The following is a 14,826-nucleotide window of genomic DNA, read 5'->3' as shown; positions in this document are numbered from 1 at the left end:
TCGGCACCTATCTTCTGTGCGGGAATCCCTCCTCTTTGCCCTCCACACCCCTGTTGCTGCACTCTCCTCCGTGGCTCCAAAGCTTCCCCTCTCCACCACCTGCAGTCTCCACCCACGAAGGGGCTTCCAAGTGTGTGGAAACCTTTCCTCCTTCACAACTCCCTCCCACTGGTGCAGGTCCCATCCCTATTCTTTTGTCTCTGTTTTTCCTTTTTTCTTTTGCCCTACCCAGGTACATGGGGAGTTTCTTGCCCTTTGGGAGTTCCGAAGTCTTCTGCCAGCGTTCAGTAGGTGTTCTGTAGGAGTTGTTCCACATGTACATGTATTTCTGATGTATTTGTGGGGAGGAAGGTGATCTCCACGTCCTACTCTTCGCCATCTTGAAGCTCCCCCCAAAAGCAATCTTGAGAAAGAAAAATGGAGCTGGCAGAATCAGGCTCCTGGACTTCAGACTACACTACAAAGCTACAGTAATCAAGACAATATGGTATGGCACAAAAACAGAAATATAGATCAATGGAACAGGATAGAAAGCCCAGAGATAAACTCATGCACATATGGTCACCTTATTTTTAATAAAGGAGGCAAGAACATACAGTGGAGAAAAGACAGCCTCTTCAATAAGTGGTGCTGGGAAAACTGGACAGCTACATGTAAAAGAATGAAATTACAACACTCCCTAACACCATACACAAAAATAAACTCAAAATGGTTAAAAACCTAAATGTAAGGCCAGACACTATCAAACTCTTAGAAGAAAACATAGGCAGAACACTCTATGACATAAATCACAGCAAGATCCTTTTTGACCCACTCCTAGAGAAATGGAAATAAAACCAAAAATAAACAAATGGGACCTAATGAAACTTAAAAGCTTTTGCATAGCAAAGGAAACCATAAACAAGACCAAAAGACAACCCTCAGAATGGGAGAAAACATTTGCAAATGAAGCAACTAACAAAGATTAATCTCCAAAATTTAGACACAGCTCATGCAGCTCAATATCAAAAAAAGAAACAACCCAATCCAAAAATGGGCAGAAGACCTAAATAGACATTTCTCCAAAGAAGATATACAGATTGCCAACAAACACATGAAAGAATGCTCAACATCACTAATCATTAGAGAAATGCAAATCAAAACTACAATGAGGTATCACTTCACACTAGTCAGAATGGCCATCATCTAAAAGTCTACAAACAATAAATGCTGGAGAGGGTGTGGAGAAAAGGGAACCCTCTTGCACTGTTGGTGGGAATATAAATTGATACTGCCACTATGGAGAACATTATGAAGGTTCCTTAAAAAACTAAAAATAGAATTACCATATGACCCAGCAATCCCACTACTGGGCATATACCCTGAGAAAACCATAATTCAAAAAGAGTCATGTACCACAATGTTCATTGCAGCTCTGTTTTCAATAGCCAGGACATGGAAGCAACCTAAGTGTACATCGACAGATGAATGGATAAAGAAGATGTGGCACATATATACAATGGAATATTACTCAGCCATAAAAAGAAACAAAATTGAGTTATTTGTAGTGAGGTGGATGGACCTAGAGTCTGTCATACAGAGTGAAGTAAGTCAGAAAGAGAAAAACAAATACCATACACTAACACACATATATGGAATCTAAAAAAGAAAAAAAGGTCATGAAGAACCTCGGGGCAAGACGGGAATAAAGACGCAGACCTAGTAGAGAATGGACTTGAGGATATGGGGAGGGGGAAGGGTAAGCTGGGACAAAGTGAGAGTGTGGCATGGACATATATACACTACCAAACGTAAAATAGCTAGCTAGTGGGAAGCAGCCGCATAGCACAGGGAGATCAGCTTGGTGCTTTGTGACCGCCTAGAGGGGTGGGATAGGGAGGGTGGGAGGGAGACGCAAGAGGGAGGAGATATGGGGATATATGTATATGTATAACTGATTCACTTTGTTATAAAGTAGAAACTAACACACCACTGTAAAGCAATTATACGCCAATAAAGATGTTAAAAAATGCAACAGGTGTTTAAGAGAAGTAATTATAAAGTACTAAGAAGAGTGTTACTGCCTTTTTATGCATATGAGCATAAGATGGACATAGATTTGATGGTGGCAGTTGGGTATATAGCTAATTCAGTGAGGGGGTAAAAAAGTCCTGCCAAGTGAATTAAGCAATAGGTGAATTTTGGCAGCATTAACCTCTCTGTATACTTACTTTATGGTTTCCATTTCTCATTGCAGCCATGACTGTAGAGCTGAGGCAGTATTGATGAGAAGTAGTGTTTTCTGGCCAAAGAACAGGTTGTGGGGAGAGGAAAGGAAGTAAAGGATAAAAGCATAAGTAAAGTCATAAGGAAATGTCATTGACTTCTGCGAATACTAAGTTTCTAGCTGAACTAAGTTTCTAGCTGAACTAAGGTTGTGGGGAGAGGAAAGGAAGTAAAGGATAAAAGCATAAGTAAAGTCATAAGGAAATGTCATTGACTTCTGCGAATACTAAGTTTCTAGCGTAAGTATAGGAAAGGCAAGGTTAGAAACATAGCGTAAGTATAGGAAAGACAAGGTTAGAAATGAAGGAGCCTGACCGGGGAGGGTCCTGAATGCTAGGCTGAATTTGGACTTCATTTATTAAGAATAGTTTATCACTGAATACTTCTGAGCAGGGAAGTGATATGATCAGAACTCGGTTTAGAATAGTACATTTGAAGAAAAGTAGCATGTAGTAGATTCCATAAACTGGATGCTTATAGTGTTAATTAGTATTTATAGAATAAATTAATGTGTGAGCCCTCCTGATTCCCTGGAGAATAAGATGCACTAAAAAAGCTTAGCAGGGGCTTCCCAGGTGGCACAGTGGTTAAGAATCCGCCTGCCAATGCAGGGGACACTGGTTTGAGCCTTCGTCCAGGAAGATGCCACATGCCACGGAGCAACTAAGCCCATGTGCCACAACTACTGAGCCTGCACTCTAGAGCCTGCGAGCCACAACTGTTGAGCCCTCGTGCCACAACTACTGAAGCCCGCACACCTAGAACCCATGCTCCACAACAAGAGAAGCCACTGCAATGAGAACCCTGCGCGCCACAACGAAGAGTAGCCCCCACTCACTGCAACTAGAGAAAGCCCATGCACAGCAATGAAGACCCAACACAGCAAAAATAAATAAATTTATTTTAAAAAGCTTAGCAGAAGAGCAGCTTTTCTCTGCAGATTTCATTTAAGCAAGCCTTTGATCTAAGAGTACAAGAAGGTTGGTAGACGTACTGATGAAACACAAGATGAATTTGTAACCGACTGCATGACCACACCTATAGAATATTGACTTACAGTCTTTTGTCACTTGGAGACAGGGTTCTAAAAACTTATCATAGGACTTTGTCTTTGAGAAGATGACAGAAGAATATTCAGTTTTCATTCCACAAATATTTCCTAGGTGCTTGTCATATTACCAGCACTGTGCTATAGGTAATTCAACTGTGAGCAAGGAGCTAACAGGCTACTAGGGGAAAGGGATGCATAAATAACTAAAACTGTGTTTTAAGTGATGTTGCTGAGGTGAGCCCAGATATAAAAGATATCTTGAGTGCAAATTTGTAAAATTATATCACCATGTATATAACTCCGCCTGTGCTTCAGGGGCAAGTTTCTTTTTTCTTTTTCTTTTTTTTTTTTTTTGTGGCTGCATTGGATCTTCGTTGCTGTATGCAGGCTTTCTCTAGTTGTGGTGCGCGGGGGCTACTCTTCGTTGTGGTGCGCGGGCTTCTCATTGCAGTGGCTTCTCTTGTAGCAGAGCATGGGCTCTAGGTATGTGGGCTTCAGTAGTTCTGGCTCGTGGGCTCTAGAGTACAGGCTCAGTAGTTGTGGCACACAGGCTTAGTTGCTCCGCGGCATGTGGGATCTTCCAGGACCAGGGCTCGAACCCATGTCTCTTGCATTGGCAGGCGGATTCTTAACCACTGGGCCACCAGGGAAGTCCCCAGGGGCAAGTTTCTAGAAATTTAGAAGTGTTGACACCACTTGAGAAGCTACAATTTTATAGTGAGCTTTAAAAAGAGAATTTTTTATTTTCTAAGGAAGTATTTTTTAATTTTAAAATAATATGTGTGCTTTAAGGCTTATTTGAACTTCATAGAAAAACGAAAAAGAAGAAAAAATGTCATCCTCTTAGGGAAAAAAAATACATCACTATTTTCATGTTTGTGTATTTCCTTCTGGGCTTTTTCCCCCAGGATGGTATTTGTAGACTTTGGAAGAGGATACAACTGAGAGTTTAGTGAACATGAAACTAGCATTAGCTCTCTTACGTTTGTTTAGGCCCACACAATTGACAAAGCCCAGATTAAGGCAGAATACCCATCTGTTTCTGAATATATTCACAGAGGGCCCCTCCTGCTGAATGTGTAGGGTAGGAACTCAAGGGATTCATTTCATCATTCCCATTCCTCACAGGTGCCCCTGACCCCACAGCTGGGGCCAGCATTGATGATGAGAACTGTTGGCATTTGGACGAGGAACAGGTGAAAGAACAAGTGAAGCTCTTTCTCTCCCAGGGTGGTTACTATGGCTCTGGAAAGCAACTCAATTCAATGTTTGCCAAGGTAAGATATGAAAAGTTTTTTTTTTTTTTAAGTAAACTGGGCTCACCACACTTCTGGCTTCATGCGTTGTAGCTAGCTCACTTGACCTACCTGTACTGAATGCTTGAAAACTAACTGTGGGGAGGGGAGCTGAGCAGAGCAGACTTGAGCAGGTTGCATCCAGGGACCCCTACTGCCTCACCCTGGCAGTCCTCCTTCTGCTTAGCTCTCTAAGTGAGTTAGCATTCCTGGGGGGATTAGTAATGAAGCTACCTTCCCTCTGCTTTGAACCCAAGGCTGCCCGATGAGGCTTTAAAGAGACTTAGTATTTTGGAACTGGGGACTCTCACAGCAGGCTTTCTCTCTTTTTTTTTTTTCTTAACACCTTTAGTGAAATATAAATCACATAGCATAAAATTCACCCATTTTAAAAAGTGTACAATTCAGTGGTTTTTAATATATTCACAGATATGTACAGCTATCACCACAGTCAACTTTAAAACATTTTCATTATCTTAAAAAGAAACCCCATACCCTTTACCTATCACTCCCCTATTCCCCATGCCCCACTCCCCCAGCCCTAAGCAACCACTAATCTACTTTCTGTCTCTATAGATTTCCCTATTCTGGACTGGCTTCTTTCTCCTGGAATAGTATTTTAAAGTATTTAAAAACACATCCATGCTGTAGCATGTGTCAGTACTCCATTCCTTTTTATGGCCAAGTAATATTCCATTATATGGATACCACACTTTTTGTTTATCCATTTGTCTGTTGATGGGCATTTGGATTGTTTCCATTTTTTAGCTATTATAAATAATGCTGCTATAAACATTCTTGCACAACGTTTCTGTGTGGACATATATATTTTCATTTCTCTCTAGGCATGGAATTGATAGGCCATATGGTAGCTCTGTGTTTAATCATTTGAGGAATTTCTAGACTGATTTCCAAAGTGGCTACATCATTCTACATTCCCGCCAAACAATGTATGAGGGTTCTGATTTCTCTATATCCTTGCCAACACTTATTATCTGGTTTTTTGATTCTAGCCATCCTTGTGAGTGTGAAGTGGTATCTCATTGCCCACAGCAGCCTTTCTTGATACATGCGAAGAACTTACATACAGAACAAGAGGCCTTCTTTTTGGCTCTTTGGATATGCTGTGCTTAGTTACTTCATCTTCTCCTCCCCCTCCTCCCCTTCTTTCTCCTCCTACTTTGTCATGATGTGCAGTCACCAACTCTTGCCCCTCCTTATGTGTCAGGTTCGAGAGATGCTGCGGATGAGAGATTCCAATGGAGCCAGGATGCTGACGCTAATAACTGAGCAGTTTATGGCTGACCCACGACTCACACTCTGGAGGCAGCAAGGAACAACCATGACAGATAAGTGCAGGCAGCTCTGGGATGAGCTAGGTAAGTCCGCATATCTCAGAGAAGTGCTCTGTCTATCCTATCAGCTTGCCCCCTGGCAATAGTGTTAGTGAACACTTGCCATCAGTCATTACATGGATCTTGCTAAGTGAACTTTAGCCCAATTGGCAGAAGATTTAGGCTCTACAGAGGCTACCCAGAGTAATTCTGAACTCACTTGTGTTTCTTCCACAGCATTGTGCTTTGCTATTGACATCTGCATTCTGTTCCAGATGTTACCACATAGAAGCCTTTGGTGAGAGAAAACCTTTTGCCTTGGCTTCTGTTCCATGACATTAGCCTGGCTCTCCAGATACTTACCAAACTCACTTTTCTTGCTTTCCCTGGATCTGCTTTTCTTTATCACCCCGACAAACCTCTTAGACATAAGGCAGTTTCCAAGACTTGGGCCTTGGACTTCCATTCTTTCTCTATACTCCTTTGAGAACTCTTTTTTTTCAATAGCATGGCTTCAGAGTTTCCTTTATGATGATCTATCTCATCCTCATCTTCTTTCCACTTATCTGAGTTCCAGTCTCATATTAGCAACTGCCCTATGACCATTTCTCCTGAAAAAAATCTCCTGATCACCTCAAACTTGAGAAACCCAAAAATGAAATCAGGGCTTCTGTGAAAAGAGATTCCCCTGAACCTGGCATTGGCACCACCATTTCTTACTCTACCAAACTTGTTGTCAAGCACTCATTTTTTGTTCATTCCCTACATCCAGTCACCAAATTAATTTGATTCCTTGACCTTCAGAATGCAATTTAGTGTCCATTCACACTTTTTACTTCCCATCACCACTGATCTGGTTGAGGGCCTTGGGACTTTTTTTGGGGGGGGGGACTTTTAGATTAAATTAGACCTGTGGCCTCCTGACTGGCTTCTCTGTTCTAGATTCTTCTCATCAAGGCCATCTTCTTTAGTCATTATTTCTCTTTATCATTCCCCTGTTCCAAGGCTAGTTTTGCAGGGCTAATACTCAGCTCCTCCCCCTGTTTGCAGAATCCTCCATACTCTGAACTCACTATCCAGTCATGGCCCCACTCTTGGGTTATACTGGAAAACTTCCATATGACATATTCTAAAAGCTCTATTATAGCTTCTCCATATTCCCTCCAGCCCAGAAAGCAATGACAAACTTTCCACTCATACAAAATAGCACAAGAAAAAAACTAAAGTTTAGGGGCTTCCCTGGTGGCGCAGTGGTTGAGAGTCCGCCTGCCGATGCAGGGGACGCGGGTTCGTGCCCGCGTCTGGGAGGGTCTGGTCTGGGAGGATCCCGCGTGCCGCGGAGCGGTTGGGCCCGTGAGCCATGGCGCTGGGCCTGCGTGACCAGAGCCTGTGCTCCGCAGCAGGAGAGGCCACAGCGGTGAGAGGCCCGCATACCGCAAAAACAAACAAACAACAAAAAAAACAAACTAAAGTTTAGGATTTTAGTGAATTCCCCTGAAGCATATACATTATAGTCTTAGGGCTAAAAGCCATGGGGAATGAGGCTTAATGACTCTGGGACTATACTTGGTTACTTTGGGGCTACTGAGTGTGGGATTTTGATTTGGGTGCTAAGGCTTCTTGATATCACCTGGGGCACTAATGGCTTTGGAGTTCTCATTAATAATGAAGAGCTACATTATTGAGCGTTATGTGCCAGACTCTGTGTTAAAGATTGTACACACATTGTTTCATGTAATTCTGATAACAAACCTATGAGGTAATTGTGTGTTTGTTGCAAAGAAACAGAGACAGCTCTGGTTACTTCTGGATACAGAATAAAATAAAGAATTATAGAAAACTGTCTCTCTGACACAATCACACTTTCTGAACTACAGGAATGTTGAACTATTAGTCTAAAGTTACTGGTCCAACCAGTTGTGACCAGGGTCACAATGCATGGCAAGTTGGGAACAGCTTCTTACACTCTTTCCTCAGAAGGAATTGTAGGCATGGCCTTCCTTCTAGGGTAACATATCAGCTTAGGGGAGACAGATGAGCTCCAAAAAGTTACTTGTTCAAGGTCACACACTAGTAAGTGGTGGCTCTAACTTCGGAACCCCAATCTGTCTGAATCCAAATCAAACATCCTTCTGCAACATCTCCCTCAATTTCACCTTGTTATGTACTATTTTCCCCCAAAGTGCATGTTTCTTAAGAATTTGAAATTAGTCTTCAGAGAGTCAGTTTCATCTGAGGCCTGAATCTCTTGGGAATAATTTCTGTGACAATCATGGGATTGTTTTGTGGATTTGGGCTTGGCCTTTGGGGCAAAGGTAGGTGAGAGGAAGTAAGCAGAGCTAGATCCCAGTGCTTTTAATGCTTTTGTCATATACTTCGGTTCATTATGAAAAGCTCTTGATTGTGATATTTTCATATCTACGAAATTGCTATATCAACCTTCCAAGAAACTCTCAGCATTCTGCAAAGACAGTGGTTCCCAAACTTCTCAAAATAACCTGGAGTACTTGTTTAAACAGATTGCTGGGCCCTGTCCCCAGAGTTTCTGATTACATAGGTTGGAGTAGGGCCTGATAATTTGCATTTCTAACCAGTTCCCTGGGGATGCTGATGCCACAGTTCCAGAGACCACATTTTGAAAAACACTGCACTAAGAGAAGCCTTATTGGGTCAGACACTAGAGCAAGTGTATTCATGCTTCCCTTAATTACTCTGAGGGTTCCTTACTGGTCACAAGGCCTGCTCCTCTGGGGAGGGCCTCGACAGGGATTGTAGGAATTTAGAGGAGTGGGCTCACTACCTTCAGTTCCTGAACCAGAGATAACAGAAGCAATCAGACATGAAGTTTTCTCATCTCTCCGTGTCTGTACACATATGCCTTTTTTTTTTTTTTTTTTTTTGCGGTACACGGGGCTCTCACTGTTATGGCCTCTCCCGTTGCGGAGCACAGGCTCCGGACACGCAGGCTCAGCAGCCATGGCTCACGGGTCCAGCCGCTCTGCGGCATGTGGGATCTTCCCGGACCAGGGCATGAACCTGTGTTCCCTGCATCGGCAGGCGGACTCGCAACCACTGCGCCACCAGGGAAGTCCCCACATATGCTTTTAAAAATCTTCTTTTAAAATCTATAAAGTATCTCTGCTCCCATAAAAGGCCACTCCTTACATACTTGCTCTGGTTCCTATGCCATTTCCTTTTCTCAAGAATTTTGCTCCTCAGTTACTCCTTTCTCTGGCGTCATTAATTTCTCCCTCAATACTGGATCAGTTCCATCAGCATACAGATATGCTCTAATAGTTTCAGTCTCAAAAAAACAAGTGCCTTTGATGGTCCCATCCCCCTCTAATTACTGCCCCATTTCTCTTCTTCCATTCAAAACAACACTTTTTTTTTTTTAACATCTTTATTGGAGTATAATTGCTTTACAATGTTTTGTTAGTTTCTGCTGTATAACAAAGTGAATCAAGCTGCACGCAGTTCCTCCAGCCCGAGGACAATGGCTGCCTGGGTCCCAGGAAGCGCAGTGCCCAATCTGAGCTTCTACTCCAGGTGGGCACCCTCACAGCCTTGTCTCTCAGGGCCCGGCTAAGGCCTGGGTTAGAGCCTTATGGAAGGTCTCGGGGCAGGGCTAGGGGGGCCTAAAGGATGTAGATTGCCACGTGGATGTGGCACAGGGAGTGCAGTCACCCTGCTTCTCTGGTTGTGTGAAGGCTGCAGAGCGTGCAGACAGACCTCCATTGTGGCTGTTCAAGAAAGTAACCCGGGAGCACCCAGTGAATTTACGGACTAGTGAAAGTAATGGCCATTTACTGAGCACCTGTGAATCAGGTGCCACCAGGAGGCAGCACAAACTTGTTTTGGGATCTCACTCTCAGTGCCTGCAGTCATTCCGTCACTTCCTAAGGTACTGTTACCCATCTGAACCAGTACCCAGCAGCCTTCTGTTTCCCCAAGAATCTTCATGTAGAGTGTATATGTTGATAAGGAAGCATCAAAGCCAATATTTTACCAGTTTTACAAGCTACCCCCATTTTCAACCATTAGCTCAAAAAAGGAAGTAATGAGATCAAAACCATTCAGTGAGACAGACCTATCAAGGATTTTAAAGGCTTGATGGTTATTTATCAAGATCCTGGATTGAGAAATCGATGCGTGGATAAGTTTTTGACTTGATTTTTGAACAGAATATCATTCTTTCCCCCAAACGTTATCAATCATGAGGTTGGAAGAATAGAAGAAATCAGAGTATGTCACATGTAGTAAGGCCGTGTGGCTGACAGGGTCTTGGTGCTCGGGCCGGGTGTCAGGCCTGCGCCTCTGAGGTGGGAGAGCCGAGGTCATGACATTGGTCCACCAGAGACCCCCTGGCTCCACATAATATCAAATGGCGAAAGCGCTCCCAGAGATCTTCATCTCAACACTAAGACCTGGCTCCACTCAACTATCAGCAAGCTACAGTGTTGGACACCTTATGCCAAACAACTAGCAACACAGGAACACAACCCCACAGAGAGGCTGCCTAAAATTAGCAGAGAGGCTGCCTAAAATCATAATAAGGTCAAGGACAACCCAAACACACCACGGGATGTGGTCCTGCCCACCAGAAAGACAAGATCCAGACTCATCCACCAGAATACAGGCACTAGTCCCCTCCACCAGAAGGTCTACACAACCCACTGAACCAACCTTAGCCACTGGGGGCAGACACCAAAAACACCGGGAACTACGAACCTGCAGCCTGCAAAAAGGAGACCCCAAACACAGTAAGTTAAGCAAAATTAGAAGACAGAGAAATGCACAGCAGATGAAGGAGCAAGGTAAAAGCCCACCAGACCAAACAAATAAAGAGGAAATACGCGGTCTACCTGAAAATGAATTCAGAGTAATTATAGTAAACATGATCCAAAATCTCGGAAATAGAATGGAGAAGATACAAGAAACGTTTAACAAGGACCTAGAAGAGATAAAGAGCAAACAAACAATGATGAACAACACAATAAATGAAATTAAAAATTCTCTACAAGGAATCAATAGCAGAATAAATGAGGCAGAAGAACAGATAAGTGACCTGGAAGATAAAATAGTGGAAATAACTACTGCAGAGCAGAATAAAGAAAAAAGAATGAAAAGAATTGAAGACAGTCTTAGAGAACTCTGGGACAACATTAAAAACACCAACATTCGAATTATAGGGGTCCCAGAAGAAGAAGAGAAAAAGAAAGGGACTGAGAAAGTATTTGAAGAGATTATAGTTGAAAACTTTCCTAATATGGGAAAGGAAATAGTTAATCAGTCCAGGAAGCACAGAGAGTCCCATACAGGATAAATCCAAGGAGAAACACTCCAAGACACATATTAATCAAACTATCAAAAATTAAATACAAAGAAAAAATATTAAAAGCAGCAAGGGAAAAACAACAAATAACATACAAGGGAATCCCCATAAGGTTAACAGCTGATCTTTCAGCAGAAACTCTGCAAGCCGGAAGGGAGTGGCAAGACATATTTAAAGTGAGAAAAGGGGAAAACCTACAAACAAGGTTACTCTACCCAGTAAGATCTCATTCAGATTCGACCGAGAAATTAAAACCTTTACAGACAAGCAAAACCTAAGACAATTCACCACCACCAAACCAGCTTTACAACAAATGCTAAAGGAACTTCTCTAGGCAGGACACACAAGAGAAGGGAAAGACCTACAATAACAAACCCAAAACAATTAAGAAAATGTTAATAGGAACATACATAACGATTACCTTAAATGTAAAGGGATTAAATGCTCCCACCAAAAGACATAGACTGGCTGAATGGATACAAAAACAAGACCCGTATATATATGCTGTCTACAAGAGACCCACTTCAGACCTAGGGACACATGCAGACTGAAAGTGAAGGGATGGAAAAAGATATTCCATGCAAATGGAAATCAAGAGGAAGCTGGAGTAGCAATTCTCATGTCAGACAAAATAGACTTGAAAATAAAGACTATTGCAAGAGACAAAGAAGGACACTACATAATGATCAAGGGATCAATCCAAGAAGAAGATATAACAGTTGTAAATATTTATGCACCCAACATAGGAGCACCTCAATACATAAGGCAAAAGCTAACAGCCATAAAAGGGGAAATCAGCAGTAACACAATCATAGTAGGGGACTTTAACACCCCACTGTCAACAATGGACAGATCATCCAAAATGAAAATACATAAGGTAACACAAGCTTTATATGATACATTAAACAACATGGACTTAATTGATATTTATAGGATATTCCATCCAAACACAATACACTTTCTTCTCAAGTGCTCAGAGAACATTCTCCAGGATAGATCATATCTTGGGTCACAAATCAAGCCTTGATAATTTAAGAATATTGAAATCGTATCAAGTATCTTTTCCAACCACAATGCTATGAGACTAGATATCAATTACAGGAAAATATCTGTAAAAAATACAAACACATGGAGGCTAAACAATACACTACTTAATAACCAAGAGATCACTGAAGAAATCAAAGCAGAAATCCAAAAATACCTAGAAACAAATGACAGTGAAAACACGAAGACCTGAAACCTATGGGATGCAGCAAAAGCAGTTCTAAGGGGGAAGTTTATAGCAATACAATCCTACCTTAAGAAACAAGAACATCTCAAATAAACAACGTAACCTTACGCCTAAAGCAATTAGAGAAAGAAGAACAACAGCAAAAAAAAAAACCCAAACTTAGCAGAAGGAAAGAAATCATAAAGATCAGATCAGAAATAAATGAAAAAGAAATGAAGGAAACTATAGCAAAGATCAATAAAACTAAAAGCTGGTTCTTTGAGAAGATAAACAAAATTGGTAAACCACTAGCCAACTCATCAAGAAAAAAAGGGTGAAGACTCAAATCAATAGAATTCAAAATGAAAAAGGAGAAGTAACAACTGACACTGCAGAAATACAAAGGATCATGAGAGATTACTACAAGCAACAATATGCCTATAAAATGGACAACCTGGAAGAAATGGACAAATTCTTAGAAAAGCAGAACCTTCCGAGACTGACCGAGGAGGAAACAGAAAATATGAACAGACCAATCACAAGCACTGAAATTCAGACTGTGATTAAAAATCTTCCAACAAACAAAAGCCCAGGACCAGATGGCTTCACAGGCAAATTCTATCAAACATTTAGAGAAGAGCTAACACCTATCCCTCTCACACTCGTACAAAATATAGCAGAGGGAGGAACACTCCCAAACTCATTCTATGAGGCCACCATCACCCTGATACCAAAAACAGACAAAGATGTCACAAAGAAAGAAAACTACAGGCCAATATCACTGATGAACATCAATGCAAAAGTCCTCAACAAAATACTAGCAAACAGAATCCAACAGCACATTAAAAGGATCATACACCATGATCAAGCGGGGTTTATCTCAGGAATGCAAGGATTCTTCAGTATATGCAGATCAATCATTGGGATAAACCATATTAACAAATTGAAGGAGAAAAACCATATGATAATCTCAACGGACGCAGAAAAAGCTTTTGACAAAATTCAACACCCATTTATGATAAAAACCCTCCAGAAAGTAAGCATAGAGAGTACTTACCTCAACATAAAAAACGCCGTATATGACAAACCCACAGCCAACATTGTTCTCGATGGTGAAAAACTGAAACCATTTCCTCTAAGATCAGGAACAAGACAAGATTGCCCACTCTCACCACTATTATTCAACATAGTTTGGGAAGTTTTAGCCATAGCAATCAGAGAAGAAAAAGAAATAAAAGGAATCCAAACTGGAAAAGAAAAAGTAAAGCTGTCACTGTTTGCAGATGACATGATACTATACATAGAGTATCCTAAATTTGCTACCAGAAAACTACTAGAGCTAATCAATGAATTTGGTAAAGTAGCAGGATACAAAATTAATGCACAGAAATCTCTGGCATTCCTATACACTAATGATGAAAAATCTGAAAGTGAAATTAAGAAAACACTCTCATTTACCACTGCAACAAAAAGAATAAAATATCTAGGAATAAACCTACCTAAGGAGACAAAAGACCTGTATGCAGAAAATTATAAGATACTGATGAAAGAATTAAAGGTGATACAGATAGATGGAGAGATATACCATGTTCTTGGATTGGAAGAATCAACATTGTGAAAATGACTCTACTGCCCATAGCAATCTACAGATTCAATGCAATCCCTATCAAACTACCACTGGCATTTTTCACAGAACTAGAACAAAAAATTTCACAATTTGTATGGAAACACAAAAGACCCCGAATAGCCAAAACAATCTTGAGAACAAAAAACGGAGCTGGAGGAATCAGGCTCCCTGACTTCAAACTATACTACAGAGCTACAGTAATAAAGACAGTATGGTACTGGCACAAAAACAGAAATATAGATCAATGGAACAGGATAGAAAGCCCAGAGATAAACTCATGCACATATGGTCACCTTATTTTTGATAAAGGAGAAAAGACAGCCTCTTCAATAAGTGGTGCTGGGAAAACTGCACAGCAACATGTAAAGAATGAAATTAAAACACTCCCTAACACCATACACAAAAATAAACTCAAAATGGTTAAAGACCTAAATGTAAGGCCAGACACTACCAAACCTTAGAAGAAAACACAGGCAGAACACTCTATGACATACATCACAGCAAGATCCTTTTTGACCCACCTTCTAGAGAAATGGAAATAAAACCAAAAATAAACGGGACCTAATGAAACTTAAAAGCTTTTGCACAGCAAAGGAAACCATGAACAAGATGAAAAGACAACCCTCAGAATAGGAGAATATATTTGCAAATGAAGCAACTGACAAAGGATTAATTTCCAAAATTTACAAGCAGCTCATGCAACTCAGTA

General features: G+C 41.2%; 1 protein-coding gene across 1 annotated transcript in view; it reads left to right on the top strand.

Annotated features, from left to right (window-relative positions):
* ZSWIM5 (zinc finger SWIM-type containing 5) overlaps nucleotides 1-14,826 on the top strand; it is a 260,178-nt gene that overhangs the window by 194,772 nt on the left and 50,580 nt on the right. The window contains exons 3-4 of the mRNA XM_079903847.1: nucleotides 4,445-4,593; nucleotides 5,840-5,990. Of these exons, the coding sequence (XP_079759973.1) occupies nucleotides 4,445-4,593; nucleotides 5,840-5,990 (300 nt within the window). The remainder of the gene's footprint in view (nucleotides 1-4,444; nucleotides 4,594-5,839; nucleotides 5,991-14,826) is intronic.

The sequence above is a fragment of the Stenella coeruleoalba genome (assembly GCF_951394435.1).
Source record: "Stenella coeruleoalba genome assembly, chromosome: 1".
NCBI lineage: Eukaryota > Metazoa > Chordata > Mammalia > Artiodactyla > Delphinidae > Stenella > Stenella coeruleoalba.
The sequence above is the reverse complement of the archived record's forward strand: the minus strand, read 5'-3'. Positions and strand labels throughout refer to the sequence as shown.